The sequence below is a fragment of the Stegostoma tigrinum genome, chromosome 21 (genome assembly GCF_030684315.1).
Source record: "Stegostoma tigrinum isolate sSteTig4 chromosome 21, sSteTig4.hap1, whole genome shotgun sequence".
NCBI lineage: Eukaryota > Metazoa > Chordata > Chondrichthyes > Orectolobiformes > Stegostomatidae > Stegostoma > Stegostoma tigrinum.
Genome location: NC_081374.1, coordinates 27956114 through 27976055, shown reverse-complemented (window position 1 = coordinate 27976055; position 19942 = coordinate 27956114). Strand labels below are relative to the sequence as shown.

The following is a 19942-nucleotide window of genomic DNA, read 5'->3' as shown; positions in this document are numbered from 1 at the left end:
GCTGCCTAACCAAGGGCCAGTATAGCACAAAATGATGGCTGTCCAGGATTTGATGCGATGGACAACAGAGTACTGGATGAACTCAAGTTAATGGAGGAATGACAGATTGGCCTCAATTGTATCAGAAAAGCCTAGTCTGGAGGTAATAAAGGCTTGGGTGAGAGTTTCAGTGGTAGATAACTGAGGTGACGGCAAGGTGGGCAATGTCACCTTGATGGAAACAGTTTCTAGCCAAGCCATATAGAGTCAGAAGTAATATTTTATTACTAGTTGACACCAGGGCCTTGAAATAACTGCAATGCAGAAGTTAGCATCTGAATGTAAGTCTTGGATCATTTGGAGGTATTACTGTATCAAATAAACACATTCATTGATACAGTGGTTAAGAGGAACTGCAAATGAACAGTATAATTCTGTGTATACTAATCTGAGTACAGTTGAACTTGAATCCTAACCTTTCTCACTGAAGCACTGTCACAACAGTGATAAATTTATACACCATCAATTTACAAATTCCACAATCTGATTTTATTCACCAATAAAAATGATTTTAATAAAGGAAAAAAATCACTAAAATGGCTACAGCTGACCACACAGGTAAGCTACTTTTCATGAATCCAATACGAAATAACAAAATCATCTGAATTGAAATGAATATTTTATCAAAAGACATTGAAACTAGTTCACCCAATCAGGTTTAAGAAAGCCTCATCTCCTTTGACTTACACTTTTTATGATAAATTTCATGTATTGAAGATGAAGGGAATTGCTGACAATTATTAGCTTTGGAAACAAGGACATTGGGCTATTCAAATGAGGTGTATTTCAGGAGAATTACTTTTGACAAAGCCGTGGAGATGGATTTGTGACTAGAGACAAAGTACCCTCTCAAGAAGGAAAGTGTCTAGTGACAGAAATAATTAAAAAGAAACATCAAGTAACTGAAAACTTAAAGGGAAACTGAAATATTAGTTCCTGCTAAAAATATGCAAGGTATGATTAAACAATTGAGATATTATGTAATAATCTTATATTTCAAGGCCACCCTGTGGACAGTACATTCTTTTCATCACCCTTTTAAATTAGATACGACCCATTTTCAATTTTGTACTGGGTCATGCTTGGCATTGCATCGTTAATATTTTTTCTTGGAGCAGAAAATAAAATTACATTTTTTTCACTCAAGGAAACCTTGTGTTGGCTCTTTATTGTTTCCGGTGAACCAGTTAACTACATTTTCATCAAAAGCAAAGCCTTGTGTTAAAAAGAACATAAAATCTTCGTTATGGCCAACAGAAGATGTTGAAAAGAGAAGAGCCCAATTCACTCATCTTCACCTCGTCATACCAACATAAAATATTGTTGGTGGCTTTACATAAGTATTTATTACCCTGCAACAACTTTACAAAGCTGCTTTACCCAGAGCACGTCGCAAGGGTCATTGGTCTTAAAATGTTAACTCTGCATTCTCTCCATAGATGCTTCCATTTCTACTTTTGTTTCAGATCTCCAGCATTTGCAGATCTTTATTATATCACAAAGCAGTTAGTGTTTAGAATTGATAAAGGCAAACAAGGCATTAGGATGCGATCTTATAGGGGTCTCAGCAACATGGTCAATGCCTTATTAACAGTCCAACACTCTTCATTAACACTAAATAAAGATATTTAGCTTCCTATCTTACTAAATGCGCCAAACAAGCTACATGTTGAGAAATCTCAACATGGAAACCAGAGCAGATATTGGGAAACTTCAGTTCATCATTGGGGTGGCACGGTGGCTCAGTGGTTAGCACTGCAGTCTCACAGCACCAGGGAGCTGGGTTCAAATCCACCCTTGGGCGACTGCCTGTGTGCAGTCTGCACATTAACATAGAACATAGAACATTACAGCACAGTACAGGCCCTTCGGCCCTCGATGTTGTGCCGACCTGTCATACCGATCTCAAGCCCATCTAACCTACACTATTCCATGTACGCCCATATGCTTATCCAATGACGACTTAAAATGTACCTAAAGTTGGCGAATCTACTACCGTTGCAGGCAAAGCGTCCCATTCCCTTACTACTCTATGAGTAAAGAAACTACCTCTGACATCTGTCCTATATCTTTCACCCCTCAATTTAAAGCTATGCCCCCTCGTGCTCGCCGTCACCATCCTAGGAAAAAGGCTCTCCCGATCCAACCCTCTGATTATTTTATATGTTTCAATTAAGTCACCTCTCAACTTTCTTCTCCCTAATGAAAACAGCCTCAAGTCCCTCAGCCTTTCCTCATAAGACCTTCCCTCCATACCAGGCAACATCCTAGTAAATCTCCTCTGCACCCTTTCCAAAGCTTCCACATCCTTCTTATAATGCGGTGACCAGAACTGTACACAATACTCCCAAGTGTGGCCGCACCAGAGTTTTGTACAGCTTCACCATAACCTCTTGGTTCCGGAACTCGATCCCTCTATTAATAAAAACTAAAACACTGTATGCCTTCTTAACAACCCTGTCAACCTGGGTGGCAACTTTCAAGGATCTGTTACATAGACACAGAGATCTCTCTGCTAATCTACACTACTATGAATCTTACCATTAGCCTGTACCTTGCCTTCTGGTTACTCCTACCAAAGTGCATCACCTCACACTTGTCTGCATTAAACTCCATTTGCCACCTCTCAGCCCAGCTCTGCAGCTTATCTATGTCTCTCTGCAACCTACAGCAAATTTCATCACTATCCACAACTCCACCGACCTTAGTGTCGTCTGCAAATTTACTAACCCATCCTTCTACGCCCTCATCCAGGTCATTTATAAAAATGACAAACAGCAGTGGACCCAACACCGACCCCTGCGGTACACCACTAGGAACTGGTCTCCAGGATGAACATTTCCCATCAACTACCATCCTCTGTCTTCTTTCAGCAAGCCAATTTCCAATCCAAACTGCTATATCTCCCACAATTCCATTCCTCCACATTTTTTACAATAGCCTATTGTGGGGAACCTTATTGAACGCCTTGCTGAAATCCATATACACCACATCAACCGGTTTACTCTCATCTACCTGTTTGGTCACCTTCTCAAAGAAGTCAATAAGGTTTGCGAGGCACGACCTTCCCTTCACAAAACCGTGCTGACTATCCCTAATCAATTTATTCTTTTCTACGTGTTTATAAATCCTATCCCTTATAACCTTTTCCAACACTTTACCAACAACTGAGGTAAGGATCACTGGTCTATAATTACCAGGGTTGTCTCTACTCCCCTTCTTGAACAGGGGAACCACATTTGCTATCCTCCAGTCATCTGGCACTATTCCTGTAGACAATGACGAGTTAAAGATCAATGCCAAAGGCTCGGCAATCTCCTCCCTGGCTTCCCAGAGGATCCAAGGATAAATCCCATCCGGCCCAGGGGAGTTATCTATCTACACCCTCTGAAGGATTTCTAATACCTCTTTCATTGTGAACCTCAATCGCACCTAGTCTAGTAGCCTGTATCTCAGTATTCTCCTTGACAACATTGTCGTTTTCTAGAGTGAATACTGTTGAAAAATATTCATTTCGCGCTTCCCCTATCTCATCTGACTCCACACACAACTTACCACGACTATCCTTGATTGGGCTTAATCTTACTTTCGTCATTCTTTTATTCCTTAAATACCGATAGAAAGCCTTAGGGTTTACCCTGATTCTATCCACCAACAACTTCTCATGTCTCCTCATGGCTCTTCTGAGCTCTCTCTTTAGGTCTTTCCTGGCTACCTCGTAGCCCTCAAGTGCCCTAACTGAGCCTTCACATCTCATCCTAACATAAGCCTTCTTCTTTCTCTTGATCAGAGATTCCACCTCCTTCGTAAACCACGGCTCCCGTGCTCTACAGCTTCCTCCCTGCCTGACAGGTACATACTTATCTAGGACACACAGGAGCTTTTCCTTGAATAAGCTCCACATTTCTAATGTGCCCATCCCCTGCAGTTTCCTTCCCCATCCTATGCTCCCTAAATCTTGCCTAATCTCATCGTAATTGCCTTTCCCCCAGCTATAACTCTTGCCCAGTGGTATACACCTATCCCTTTCCATCACTAAAGTAAACATAACAGAATTGTGATCACTATCACCAAAGTGCTCACCTACTTCCAAATCTAACACCTGCCCAGGCTCATTACCCAGTACCAAATCTAATGTGGCTTCGCCCCTTGTTGGCCTATCTACATACTGCGTCAGAAGCCCTCCTGCACACACTGGACAAAAACTGACCCATCTATAGTACTCGAACTATAGTGTTCCCAGTCAATATTTGGAAAGTTGAAAGCCCCCATGACAACTACCCTGTCTCTCTCTCTCCTATCGAGAATCATCTTTGCTATCCTTTCCTCTACATATCTGGAACTATTCCAGGCCTATAGAAAACTCCCAACAGGGTGACCTCTCCTTTCCTGTTTCTAACCTCAGCCCATACTACCTCAGTTGACGAGTCCCCAAACATCCTTTCTGTAACTGTAATACTGTCCTTGACCAACAATGCCACACCTCCGCCCCTTTTACCATCTTCTCTGTTCTTACTGAAACATCTAAATCCCAGAACCTGGAACAGCCATTCCTGTCCCTGCTCTATCCATGTCTCCGAAATGGCCACAACATCGAAGTCCCAGGTACTAACCCATGCTGCAAGTTCTCCCACCTTATTCCGGACGCTCCTGGCATTGAAGTAGACACACTTCAAACCAACTTCTTGCTTGCCGGTGCCATCTTGCTTCCGTGAAACTTTATTTCGGACCACCCTACTCTCAACCTTTTCTATAATCGAACTACCATTTTGATGCCCATCCCGCTACTGAATTAGTTTAAACCCACCCGAATAGCCTTAGCAAATTTCCCCCCAGGATATCGGTACCCCTCTGGTTCAGGTGGAGACCATCTTGCTTGTAGAGGTCCCACCTACCCCAGAAAGAGCCCCAATTATCCAAGAATCCAAAACCCTCCCTCCTGCACCATCCCTGTAGCCACGTGTTCGACTCGTCTCTCTCTCTATTCCTCGCCTCACTACACGTGGCACGGGCAACAAACCAGAGACAACTCTGTTCGTCCTAGCTCTCAGCTTCCATCCTAGCTCCCTGAATTTCTGCCTTAAATCCCCTTCTCTCTACCTACCTATGTCATTGGTGCCAATGTGGACCACGACTTGGGGCTGCTTCCCCTCCCCCTTAAGGCATCACGCACCCTGGCACCTGGGAGGCAACACACCAACCATGAGTCTCTCTCGTCCCCACAGAACCTCCTATCTGTCCCCCTAACTATGGAGTCCCCAATGACTACTGCTCTGCCCCTCTTCCCCCTTCCCTTCTGAACAGCAGGGACAGACTCTGTGCCAGAGACCTGTGCCCCACTGCTTTCCCCTGGTAAGTCGTCCCCCCCAACAGTATCCAAAACGGTATACTTATTGTTGAGGGGAATGGCCAAAGGGGATCCCTGCACTGCCTGCCGGTTCCCTTTCTGTCCCCTGACCGTAACCCATCTGCCTTTTTCCTGTACTTGAGGAGTGACTACCTCCCTGTAACTCCTCCCAATGACCCCCTCTGCCTCCCGAATGGTCCGAAGTTCATCCAGCTCCAGCTCCAGTTCCCTAACGTGGTTTTCAAGGAGCTGGAGTTGGGTGCACTTCCCGCAGATGTAGTCAGCAGGGACACTAGTGGTGACCCCTACCTCCCACATTCTGCAGGAGGAACATTCAACTGCCCTGACCTCCGTTCCCATTATTCTAAGTTCCCAAGACTTAAAAAATAAACTTGTTACCTTACCAATCCGGCACACAGAACCTTTTTTTTTGGTTAGCGGAGGAGGATGGGTGGGAGACACTACCCGGGTAGTGTTTCGGGTAACGCAACCCCACAAATATATTACCCCTCTCACTCACCAGCCCCGTGTCGGCTCCTGCTCAGCGTATCTCCGCCTATTCACGAGGTAAGCTTTTTAAAGATTCAAAAACAGTGACTCACCGGCTTCCCGACAGGCTTCTGCCGCAACCAGAAATGTCTGCATGGGTTTCCTCCGGGTGCTCCGGTTTCCTCCCACAGTCCAAAGATGTGCAGGTTAGTTGGATTGGCCATGTTAAATTGCCCGTAGTATTCAGGGGTGTGTGGGTTATAGGGGGATGGGTCTGGGTGGGATATATCGAGGGGCGGTGTGAACTCGTTGGGCTGAAGGGCCTGTTTCCACACTATAGGGAATCTAATCTAATCTAATCAGTTGCTCTAAAGGAACTTCAAGTTGCTTAGGACCAAATTGCATCATAGGGTACGATGCATGAATACCAGATATATGCATCACTTGTGAATAGAAATTAGCAGCTAGCATTTGTCAACTCCTCGTGACCAACATGGCACCTCTCTGGTATATGTGGAGGGCAATCTGGAAACAGTGACACGCTTTGCAGGGTGCACTTGCAAATAGCATTGAAAGGCCATAGTTGTGACAGTTTGCAAACACAGACAAGCAGTCTGCTCAAGGATTGGACTTGGCTGAATCTCAGTGCTGCTCATTGCACTCTTAGCGCCTCCCTGCATGCTCACCACCATCTATGCAATAAAACAAATGTATGCCTTGGTAGGCTATCCTCAATAAAGAGGGCATACATCTTAATATATGGCAGTATGCTGCATCGATCTCTCATTTCTACCATGTGTCAAAGCAAATGTAGCCATGACTCAAAATCTAAGGAAAAAGTTTCACCAAATTCCATGAAGGCGTCCATCATTCAGGAGGTCCCAGCACTTTTAAGTCAAAGGCAGTCTCCCATTCCACTCAAAGGTTTGGCCATGGTCAGACATCTACTTGGTATGTTTACTTGGTCAGAAGCTCTATGCCTCTGTAGTCTGGGGAAGGGGTGACAGTCAGACCTATGGATCCATAGCAGCCACTGCAGGTGGAATGGCTATCCTGGTTAGTGAGTTGTGCAGTCATCAGTCATGGCTCTTCACATCTGGGAATGTCCAGTAGGTATTGCTTCCATCCAGAGAAGGTAAGGGGAAAGGGCATGATTTTGGTAGGGGGAAGCTGCCATGGGAAAGAGACTTGGTAAGTTATTCTTCAGGATTGGGAGTTGCAGGCTGGGAAGTGAGGGGGCCTCAATAACATCTGTAAGAAGATGATAATGTAGAGTGTAGATGGGAAGGGGGTCATGTGGGAGGGAGGTCCTTGTTAGAAGATTCTTGCTTCAAGTGGGGATGGTGAGGGGAAACGTTTGACTATACCTAATGTGGTAACCTCGTATACCAGACCTGGGGAAAGGAAAGGTGGGCAAGTGCACTTTGGGTGGTGGCCTAGCAAACTGCAAAGTTCATGGGGTTTAAGCACAGGGCTACCAAGAAGAGATGTTCAGGGTCTCACCAACGCACAGAAGTGGAGACTAGAAGTTACTTGCCAAACTGTGCTCCATGTTGTCTTCTATTGTGTTGAAATTCGCGAGTGTGCAATGGGAAATAAACACCTGCATCCATACTTGGAACTAATCAATAGTCTCCATTTAACTCGGAGAATTCAGAAAGTTCCGATGAAATTAAGCAAGTAGTTAATCAGGGAAGATTAGGCTATTAAATACATTGTCAAACTCTTGAGTAACTATTCAAAAGGACCTCATACTTAAACCCCTTTTCCAGCTTCAGAACTCCCTTCACACACTCCTCTTCACCCCCAGAACAACTCCTTTGCCTCCCATCACCCCAACATTTCCTAAACACTGCTGAACCCAATAGGAATGTGAAGGTATAGTGGAGGGGGAATCATGTAGGAAGTTTTAAAAGACAACAGGAGATATATTTGAAAGGTTATAGAGATAAAGCTGGGCATTGGGCTAAAATTTACATTTTTTCCAAAGAGCTGGCACAGCACAATAGGTTGCAATACTCCAGGGTATCCTGTGCTAAGTAAATGGTCAACATCAGATCACAGTGAAATTAAAAAATAATTCTGCAATTATAAGAAATGTCTTCTGTTGCAAATAATCAAGTTTATATAAATTTGCATGGTTGTTTGATCTTGAGAATAATGTTTCATTGAAATAACTATTTAGAATTACTTACATACATGTAATTTTAAAGACAGATATAATCTTTGTTAGCTGTTCTGTTGACAATGAATAACTGCAAATTAATGACTTGCTTCAGAATAGAAAACAATCAGAACATGATGATTGTTTTATAGGCAAAAAACAATCATTAGTCTCCAGGAATTTGTGTGAACTGCTGAGACATTTTAGTACAAATGACACGTGTTATCAAGTAATAATCTGAGCTTAACTGTTCAGAAAACTAAATACATTTTATAAACTAATCAATCAATATGCATCATTTGTCAATGTTTTCCATTATTAAACTTCTTGGGCTCAAGTTTGTAATGTCATGAATCATTCAGCAGATGGTGCTCCAGAGGTGTGATTTCTGTTTCAAAGTGCACACGACTCCATAACAGTTTGTCTAATTTTTGAACTTTATTGTTGCACCAAACACCATCCAAGTAGAAATCCTACTTGACTAAGAATGTTAGCAATTGAACACAATTAGGGCTTCATGTACAAACAATTTGCCACATTTTATTGATCAGCAATATATGTTAGAAGTACCAAACTGAGTGCCAAGAGATTAGATTTAAAACTGACTGGAATGCATAATATTTCTGGTGGGAAAACATTTAACTAATAACATTCTCTGGTTGCTGTCCTTAATTGCACACATTTATCTAGAATCTCAAATTTTCACAAGCAATGCTTCAAGTTTCTATCAATATAAAATGTTTCCATGGTAATTTCTCTTTGTATTAAATCAACAAAAATAGGTTTTCAGTAAAACTTTCTAAACTATGTGTTAAGTCAGCAGGATCACCAATATTTGTCCTGAGGTAGGCTTTCTTAAATGTGTGATTTGCCTTAAAATAACCAGGATTTTTATTTAACTGAGGTACAATCCAATGTGCCACATCTCCTTTGCATAATAAATGATATCCTACAGTAACTTTGCTTTATTTCAATATAGCAATTAGCACCCCAATAACATTCAAATATCTACTAAATTATAAGATGCATATCACTGAATTCCATAAATTTGAACAGTAAGTTGGTAAAAATGATACAACACATGTCATCTCATTCACTTCAGTGTGTGATTCTGGTCAATTTTGCATAGAACACTCTGAGGTTGAGTGACACATAAATGCAAATTTAAAGCCAACACCAAAACAGAAGCCAAGATCTTGATGTTTAACTTATTGGAATGGTTGTCAAGAGACGAAGATATTTGCTGGATGTCAAGTGCAAGAAAATTATCAGCTTTTGTTTACAAACTTAATCCCATAAATTGCACAAAAAATTTCCTCCAGGGTTGTATATTTAAAATACTGAAGTTGCATTCATCTTGAGTGTTTTACATGCATTTTATATCGTACCAGCTTCAGTGTTGTGAAGCAATGAAGTAATTTCCCACAGGAACACAGATAAAGTTTGGGGCTTTAACTGCTGCCAGGAGTACCTTTTTGACCAGAGTCAGCAGAATTCAACTCTTCCCTCTAGTGTCAGCATGCTGACATGGCAGGATATAGAATGGTTTACAACAATGTGCCAGTAGCAACAACAGCAAAACCTCAGGCAATTCTTTTCATTTTATTAATTCTTTCAGTCTTACTTTATTGTTAAAAAAAATTGCTAGCTCACATTATAAAACAAGTCACAAAGCTCTTCTGATCAGTCAAATGTATTGCACAATACCTAGAATAACAGCATCCTAGATTTGATTGCTGCTCTGTGTGTTAGCTCAGCTCAAGGGTGAAGTGCTATAATCGAGCAACAAAATCTGCCAGGGTTTACATTCCTGAATACAAAGAAGTGATTCCTGATTAAAATTCCATTTAAAACATTAAACTAGTAATGTTTAATTAACTAAGCTTACAAATAAAACGTGTTCAATCATCATTTAGAGGGCAGTGGGAAGCTACACAGTGTACATACCATTAATCTTGCATGCTAGACCATCATTTGTTTTTTCAGAAGGTATTTCAAAAAACACTTACTTGGAAATTTGCACTTTTCATATTTATCAAATTACCATCCACAGTGTACCAAATCTGCTGAATGAAGGAAATGGGCAATTACACATGGCATGTTGCCTGCCAGTCATTAACATATGAAAATCAACCAATCACTCACTAACTGTTCTGGAAATGTTGCAGCACCAACATTAGTTTGTGATAAGAGGTGTAATCTTTTATAATCACTACTAGTTTGAATTCAAATGTATGTAAATTCAAACATTTAGAAACCTCTCTTCATGTGGATTGGAGACAGATTGCTCAAAAATTTTCTGAACATTATTTCCTCTTCTTTCTCGAACACCTTTTACCAACTTACTGTTTTTTGCAATGAGGTAAACAGCTTCACGATTATTTTTTCCCTCTCCTTCTGGCATCATACATGTAATAATTCAGAAACATTATTCACTGTGGCTGAGGAGATACACAAATGAATTGTATTTTGTGTACAGCAGCAAACAACCGAGAGACTATGAAACTAAAAGAGGTAGTCGTGATTAAGGAAACCAAAGAAGGTCCATCTGTTCAGTACAGTACTAATACTGCAATATCATGTGAAAACTGAATAATGAACTGACTCCTGCTGAAAATCTTTATTGGAAGATTCCACTCTATGTAGTAAAGAAAGTTGTACTTTGTTAGTATTTGAATATTTAGCAACCAGGTATGTTAAGTTGCTATTTATTTTGCCTCATTATATCCATTGTTACTAAAGAAGAAATATCCCATTTGCTTGCTCTTAGACTGGGTACTTATTCACAACCAAACAGAATAAATATTTTCCTTTGCAAGCTCCAATTTAACCCAAATGTGTTTTTTTTGTTGAATATTAGCAAAATGCAACAATTGTCATAGGATGACTGAAATCTGGTAGTCATTTTTACTCAAATCAAACATTTCTCTGTATTTCTTTAAATTTTATGAAAGGACACAGAGCTCAAAGTATTCAATCCACCAGTCTGAGTATTTAGTGAAGCGAGTTTCATGGATTTAAAATTCTGATCATTGAAATTATGGCAGACTATGAAAAAAAATACTTCTGTCATACAGCGACAATGCTTCTATTATAGGATAACTGCTTTTTGATCCAAATTGACTTGTATGTTAAACTACATTTATCTACTGCATAATATTTAACTGCAACTTAAAAATAACAGGCCACAGAATATATAGTTTTTGCCAGCTTTACAAAACAATATGTAATGAAGCTATCATTATTTGTGTACAAAGTTAAAATTTTCTTTTGAAAAAACTTAATGATAGTAAGTGTTCATTTCTTTGGTGCTGTTCTATTACAATACTTCAAATCTATTTCAGGTGTGAAGCACTCCCTCAGCAATTTGTAATTAAAGTTCTGATGCTATCAGAAGTTTAAGTGCATGTAGTTTTTCAATGATGACAAAAGCTTTAATTCTAGAATATATGATCCAGAATAACAAATAACTTGGTCCTCTTTAGTTTCAACTAAGAATACTGGATATGTAACATTTGAATAAATTGATTACATGGACATAATTTGCCACAACAGAGAAAGTAGAATCATATTGTCTCTCGTCTTTGGTGTTATATTAAGTAATATAACTTTGTTGTAACTGGTGAGAGGTATTGCGAATCTGCATCAGACATTATTTTTATGAAGCATTTTGTTTTCAATCAATATTTCAAGTATTGTATTCCAGATGTTGTTATTTCTTTTACCATCAGCCACTATATTTTTGAGCATGTCATTAGTTAGGACCTAGATATGCAAAGTAGAAACCAAATGTACAACTTTTAATGCACTTTTATTCCTTTATTAAGTTGCAAACCAACATCTGCCCCAAAACGGCTAAATTTTCAGCATCTTTAAAGTATTTCTGCTTGAGTTTGCAATGAATTTTAAAGGATTTTATATCTATGTCAAAATATCCAATTTGTTATAGACAGCCTATATGATCCAGCAAAAGGGATACTTTCTCTTACATAAATAATAACTTAAAAGAAAAGAAATTGTGTTGCCAGAATATAAATTTCTATATATTATTATAAATATTGTGTGGGCTATAATAATTGCAGCGATTGTACTCTTCAATTAAACTGGGTCAATAGATCTATGTCGACTTTGCGCATTTGAGTACACCAGCTGTTAACAGAGCAAGGAAAAGTTAGTTAAATCACAAGCTAATGTTATATTACTATTAGTCTAATTGTTTGGATCAGGGAAGAATTTTCATTATCTGTAATTTATTTCCAAAGTTACTTATGAAACCAATATTACTTTCAAAGTAAGCATTTAAGATAAACGTTTAGGCATTGAATTTTCAGACAGAACTGGTTTCCATAGGTAGAAACTTCACTTTGCAGGTGTTACCTGAGCTCTTAAACTATTGCAGTTTGGAGTGAAGTCATTCACTAACTGACATTTTGCCTCATGCAACCTTTAATTTCTTTTGGACAAAGGAATACTGTGAAGGGTGGGGATTGGGGGTGGTGGTGATGGTATGTGGTCATGTTGACTAAGCTTTCCCTGACCACTGTTAATGGTGCATTATTATACTGCATGCGTGTGATCAACAAACAAAATCCTAAACCGCTTGCTTGCAGTTCTGAGATTCCCTGGTCAAATACATTTCTTTGGGTGGAAAAAATTTTGCTGCTTTATATTAAAGAAAATTATACATGCATTCAAAATGAGAGAACAAAGTAACAGGGTAAAATTATTTGTTAAGGAAATGTTGCTCTTTTAAGTTTCACGTCACTTTAAATGTATTTGCACAATTATGGTGTATATATTAACATAAAAGTTAATTGATAATGTAGCATAAAAATTAATAGCTCCAGGCTAACAGTTAACTATTATATAGAGCCTAGAGAAACGTACAGTCCTCCTCAATTCTGAAAGACAAGTCTATAACATAACAGAACATAATCTATTTCAAAGAATAACAAAAAGTTCACCTACATGATTCTAAGCCATGCCATAAACAAACAAAAAAGTAAATACAAGAAGTGGATAGTTTTGCGGCTGTGAATAAAGCAGCCATTTTGATTTTGTAGGCAACGTTCCTTCTATCATCTAGTGTGGGATTCCACTGTTGAGAATGGGTTGACACTCTAAAACAACAGCAAGTTTTAAAGCGCTGCTTTTGGATGTACCATTATAACAGTCATTACAATTATTGTCATGTTAGCCAAGGTCATGTACATATTTGATGTGAATTGTCCGCAACATAACAAATCCCTTTTATATGATATTTAATTGAACAAAGTTGTTCATTGGCATGGCCCTATTTGCTGGTATAACCTGTGACTGATGCTTAGAGGCTTGACTGAAAAAAAATTATGAAGTGAATTTGAAGATCTAGATTTCAACATTTATTAAATGTTAATTTCTTTGAAATACCTTGAACTGTACTAAAAGGAAAAAGAAGTCCTGTAGTGTTCCAGTGCTGCTGTAGTCTCCTGTTAAGACTATAATGAAAACAGTGTGATAAGGTTTTTAGTCCAGCTAATGACAGGAGCCATTTGTTGAATGAGGTAGTACCAGTCTTGCAGATTTACTGGTCTTCTTCTGAGGATTCTGGTGAAGCATGCTCCTCCTCTTCCTGCTCTGCCTTTTCCTGGGCAAATAAAAATGAGAGTTCCAATCAAAGAAATTGTATATCGAGTTTGCAAAACACAAAGTCCTATTAAAAACTGATATTAGCTTCCAAGTAAACTTCAATCACATTGTCTCTTGCTCTACAGAATCTAGGCCAATTTGTAGAGCTGTGCTTTAAATGAAAGTGACTTAGAGAAAGACTGAAGAAAATTAAAGAAAAAGAAACATACAAAACTGTCAATGGACATATCCAAATTGGAATGAGTTGGAATACATATACGCAAGTTAAAGGGAGGATCCCCTAAAATTAAGAGACCACAAAAGGTAAAGCCAGAAAATGTCCAGAGCCAGAAAAGCTATGCTTTTTTAAAGTATGCACAATTACCCTAGTGCATTTGTTTTTCACAGAGTTCTCTTTGACTGCGTGAATTACAAACTGCCATATTTATAACAGAAGTTATGCTCTCTTATAAAATACCAACATCTCCATGAAGAAAAGATCCACTTGATTAGGCATACTGGGATATAAGGGAGACAACAAAACTCAATCACTGACACCATTAGTTACTGTAGGCTAACATGCAGGTCAAGCAAGATATTAAGAAAGCTAATGGAAAGTTAGCCTTTATTGCAAGAGGATCTGAGTACAACTGTAGTGAAATCTTGCTTCAATTGTACTTGAACTTAGTTAGGCTACACCTGGAGTACTGCATGCAGTTTTGGTCTCCTTAACTTGAGTGCAAAAAGGTTCACTAGATTGGTTCCTGGGATGTAAAACTGTTCTACAAAGAGTGATTGGGGAAACTGGGCCTGTATTCTCCCGAGTTTTCCAGAGTAGGAAGTGATCTCATTGAAATTACAAAATACTTAAAAAGATAGACAGGTTAGATGTGGGTAACATGTTTCCCCTGGGTGGGGAGTCTAGAACCAGGGTACACAATTTGAAAAAAGGTGCTGACACTTAGGTTTGAGATAAGGAAACTTTTTTTTGACTCAGAAGGTTATGGACCTTTGGAACTTTCTTTCACACAGGGCTGAGGCAACTTTTTCTTTTATTGACTCGTGGGATGTGGGTATCGCTGGTTGGCCAGCATTTATTGCCTGTCTCTAGTTGCCCTTGAGAAGGTGGTGTAGATTGACCCACGATGTCCTTAGGAAGGGAATTATAGGATTTTTACTCAGCGACAATGAATAAATGGCGATATATGTCCAAGTCAGGATGGTGAGTGGCTTGGAGGGGAACTTGCAAAAGATGGTGTTCCCAGGTATCTGTTGCTCTTGTCCTTGCAGGTGGAAGTGGCTGTGGGTTTGAAAGATGCTGTCTAAAGACGCTTAGTGAATTTCTGCAGTGCATTTTGTGGACAGTACGCTTGTGGATGCGGTATCAATCAAGTGGGCTGTTTGTTGTTGTGTTCGCACCCATCCAAGCAAATGAAGAGAATTGCATCACACTCCTGACTTGTCACTTGTAGGTGGACAGGCCTACAGGGAGTCTGGAGGTGAGATATTCATTGCAGTATGACCTGCTCTCATAGCCACTGTATTTATATGACTAGTCCAGCTAAGTTTCTGGTCAAAGGTAACTCCAAGGATGTTGATAGTGGGAGATTCAGTGATGATAACACCACTGGTTGGTAAGGGACAGTGGTTAGATGGACTATTATTGGAAATGGTCATTGGCATTTAAATGGCACAAATGTTACTTGCTACTTGTCAGCCCAAGCCTGGATATTTTCCACATGCTGTTGCATTTGAACTTAAACTGCTTCAATATTTGACGCCTCATGAATGGTGCTGAACATCATGCAATCATCAGGATACATCCCCACTTCTGACCTTATTGATGGAGGGAAAGTCATTAATGAAGCAGCTGAAGATGGTTGGCCCTAGGGCACTACCCTAAGGAACTCCAGCAGAGATGTCCTCAAACTAAGACAACTTACCTCCAACAACTACAACCATCTTCCAAGATGCCAAGTATGAGTCCAAACAATAGAAAGTCTGCCCCAACACCCACTGATTCCAGTTTTGTTGGGGTTCTCTGATGTCACACTCAATCAAATGTGGCCCTGCTGCCAAGGTCTGTCACTCTCAGCTCACTTCTAAGTCTCCAAGGCTCATTCTTTGAATACTTTAAGCTGTGAGCTGCTTGCCTCCATGTCATCAATCAGTCTCTTGGCCTCAAGTAACTTCTGTCGGTGAACCATTCTCCGACGCTGTCCCTCAGCCACTGGCTCAAGAACAGTGTGGTTACCTCTATCCAGCCGCCTGGTGACTCTGTGGGGTTCAGGTTCCCAAATACACTACATTTGTTCTGATCCCTGATATTTTGATTTCAAAAGAATACCTTTGCACTGATTTTAAGGACCAGTCAGCCTGGTTATCATTCAATTTTTTTTGCTCTCAGTGCTCTTGGATGCCATCGTGAGCAACTGGTTTAACTACAGGTAATGCTTGACTATCCATTCATTGACAGGGCTACCATCAACAGAAGGTGCACTGAGCCCTAGGAGATGATCCACTGGAAGAACTGGGTCTCGTCCAAAGATGAGGTAGTGTGGAGAATACCTTTTAAGTAAGCACAAGGTGCAACTATAAGCATACACCAACTCCAGAAGGTACTAGGGCCACTAGTGTTTACCCTCAGGAAGGAAGATGCACAGACACAGTCAGGCAGTGTTTGACTGAATTGTTTGCACTCTTCGTTGCTCTCTGAATGAGAGGAGATGGAGCAGCTTTGGCAATGCTTTCGACCTTGCAAAGCTGCTGTAAGAGCTTACTTCTGAAGATGTGCACTAATCACGGTGAATCTAACGTGGAACACAGAAATGGACAAACAAACCACGCACTAAGGCTTTATTATCTTTGAGGCCTTTTGGTCATGGGTGGGAATGGCCTGTCCATACTTGGAGGTATATCTGCAAGTATGGGCATTCAGTTCAGTTACTACTGGAATCAATAGCTTTGAAATCCATTACAAGTGCCTCTAGAGGTCTCCTGAGGACCAGGGATCCCATGCTGGGGTGAAGTTGTTTCCCATTTTGGTCAAAGTTCACTTCTCACAATTGCATCAGTAGTCATTAATTCCAGCAGCCATCCCAGGTCAGCACCACTACTCTTTGGTCAGGACAATTGTATTTTTCCAACACAGCTTGATCATCAGCTGATACTAATATGTGACACTTGTGGATGTCAGGTAGCACGATTGCTTCACCTTTCTTCCATTGGTATGAAGCAGGAAACAGAGGACTCCATCCACCTCCTTGAATCCCTTCCAACACCTCAAAAGTTTATGTGCATGTTTGGGCTCCCTCATGAGCTGGTACTGGGTCAGCAGATGTTAGACCTTCCAGCAATGGTGCAGTCCTATGATGCCTGTGTCAATCAGCTGACGCTCTCTGAGGTCCTCTAGCAAAGGTGGAACTACATCTAGCTCTAGCTGTCAGGGCCTGGATGGATGTCACTCATAAGTGAATTAGTGACACTCTGCTGAATCTTAGTCTAAACGGCGTAGGGAATGGTTATGGAGTGCAGCCTGGTAAGTGCAGCTGAGTCTCAAAAAGATCCGCCACAATCTTATTGAATGGCGGTGCAGGCTCAAGGGGCCAGATGACCTACTCCTGCTCCTAGTGTTTATGTTCTTATGAATGCAAGTTGGAATGCTGTCTTTGACTTGGGATATGGGTATGGTGTCAGCTACAGCACTTCCTCCCACCTCCCCACACCACCCCACCCCCGGCAAAAACTATCCGAAAACTGGGCAGTAGGTTGTCTCCGTGTAATGGTATCAGCATTTTCATTATTTTTACCTGATCTATACAAGACCTGGAATTGAAACTGGGAAAATTCAATGGTTCATTGGGAAGTTATTGCTTACAGCCTGACAGACATTTGCGATTGATGAGTTGGTTATTGTTGATAAACACTTCAAACTCTGCACGAGAATGTTTTTGTGTCTTGGAAATGACCCAACACAAAGCTAGGAGTTTCAGCTTCATGCTGGAGTAATTCTGCATTTTCCTCTCATTTAGTTGACACTGCGATTGACATAAGCATTGGCAGCTGTTTTTTGGCCTCAAAATGTGACTGCATCATTCCTATGCCAAGGAAACTGAAATCAGTTTCTCGCATGAAAGGGAAGTAGAAATGGCATAGCTAACCATTGGTGATGGAACAGGCTTCTGCTTAAGGGGTCAACAAGAGTCTTCACATGCAGAGATCTAACTTCCTGGGTTGCTCCATGAAATATTATTCTTCACATCTCCCTTCCCAATCACTTATGCAGCATTCTCTGATTGCCTCAGCAAATTGTAGATTTAGACAGGCACCTGTGCATTTGTTTACAAATCTCCCATAATAATTTGACAGAGCAAGGAACCCCTGCAGTTCCCTCTCCAGCTGAGGCTGGGACTACTCTTCTACCACTCAAAACAAAGTATGGAGGCACCATACTTTTGACAGAAAAGTTGGCACTCTCTTTCCAGTTAAATTGCAACCAATGGGCTAAATCTTGCAAGGGTTTCCTTGAGTGTTGAGTTAAAGAGGAGTATGTTGTCAGTGTACAACAGGAAGAATTGGAAATTGAGGTCACCAATAGTTTTACCATCACATGCACAAAGATGCAAAGAGCATTACAGTGCCTAAACAGCAATCCTGTATATTCGTAGGGTTCCCTAGTGCGTGTTCAGGTTGTTGTCTTTTCACTGTTTTGTTCAGTGATAGGTAGCTGTTAATAACTGTAGGCTAAGCTAGGACTACACATGTACTTTGCAATTTTGAGAACTAGAAGTGCTTCCCCTATCCTGGGTAGACAGTAAATATCCTTACAAATTTTTGTGTTGAGTCGCCAGTAATCAACACATTCTCAGTTTTCTGTCTTCCTTCCTCACCGGGACTATGGGAGGAGGCTTAGGGAACCTGATGACTTTTGGATGACAGCTCATTCTAACAACTTCTGAAGGTACTCTCCGGTGATGGAGGAGATTCTGCAGTCAGGAATCTTTACGAGATAATCATTTGTATTCACAGTTCTGGGGTTTACCAGGTCATGACACCTAATGTCATCATCATCAACTGTACTGATAGTCATCTCATACTTGATGAGAGTAGAAACAAGCTGCCTCCTCTGTGTCTCCTCCAACTCGCCAATGTCCATCTTTAAAATGAGATAGAGTGGTCTTCCATTTGTTCCACTGTCACTTATGGGTGTCCTTGGTTGTAGTCAAACATCTTTGTCAATGAAATTGACATTCTACATGGGTACCCTACCCTTTTGTTCCAAGTAACTTGGCCAACTCCCAGAGATATGACAGTCCAACAGGGCCGGATGTTGACTCGTTAGAGACAGCCAGCATGAACCTTAATGAAAAGCAATTGTGCTGCTAGGTAAAAGAACAGCCCATTTCTCTATCATTTGAATAGGTCAAGGGTCCTATACAGATTGATACACTTGGAGCATGAAAGTATTTTCTCACAAGGATAGTGAAACTGTACAGCTTATTCACTTAGAGTACAGAAGATAAGGGTTCATAGATTTCACTCTTCTTTTTCACTAGTTTCAAATTCTCCCACTAGAGGAATTAGTTTCTCTAGCTACACAATTGCAAGCTTTTGCCATTTTAAAAGAGGTCAATGTTCTATACAAAAGTAACATGAAAATCTATGTTGAATGAAAACATAGGTTTCAAACCTGGTTATCAGGAGAGGTTCAACAATTCCAGAATAACAGAATGTTATAGGACAAACAGCTACATGATCATTCATGTCTCCACCCATTCTTTTCTCCATGCCAGCTACAACAGCTAATATCATGCTCTTATTTACTTTCCATATTCTGTAATATTTCTCTTTTTCAAACAACAGTCAGTTTCAAGAAGGCTTATGGACTTTAAATAATTCCTGTGACAGAAAATTCCACATCCTAAATCACCCACTGTGTTCAGACATTTTTTCTTAACCTCTCCTTTGGCTCCTGAACTGCTGGTTGCACACCGACAGAGATCAGCTTGCATATCTTCAGTGAGTCACAATCCATTTGGATAATTAGGGCCTACTGATGTTGAAAATACCTCTGATTGAAAGCTTGCCCAGTTGGGGTCAGGAAACAGTGTGGTCATGCAGGATTTTAAAACTATAGCAGCTTTGAGAGCCATTTTAAGTTGTATACATCCAATTTATTGTCACGCTAATGTCAACATCATCTCTTGGAGAGTCCAAAATCCCATAGAGATTGCATATAATCAGATAATCTCTACAGTGCAGAAGAGACCTTTTGGCCCATCTAGTCTACACTGACC

The 19942-nt window shown here is 40.4% G+C and overlaps 1 protein-coding gene across 1 annotated transcript in view; it reads right to left on the bottom strand.

Moving 5' to 3' along the window:
* Positions 1-8458: 8458 nt before the first annotated feature.
* The window catches only part of LOC125462926 (high mobility group protein HMG-I/HMG-Y), a 97878-nt gene continuing 86394 nt past the window's right edge, over positions 8459-19942 (bottom strand). The window contains exon 6 of the mRNA XM_059653414.1: positions 8459-13665. Within this exon, the coding sequence (XP_059509397.1) occupies positions 13603-13665 (63 nt within the window). The 3' untranslated portion in view covers positions 8459-13602. The remainder of the gene's footprint in view (positions 13666-19942) is intronic.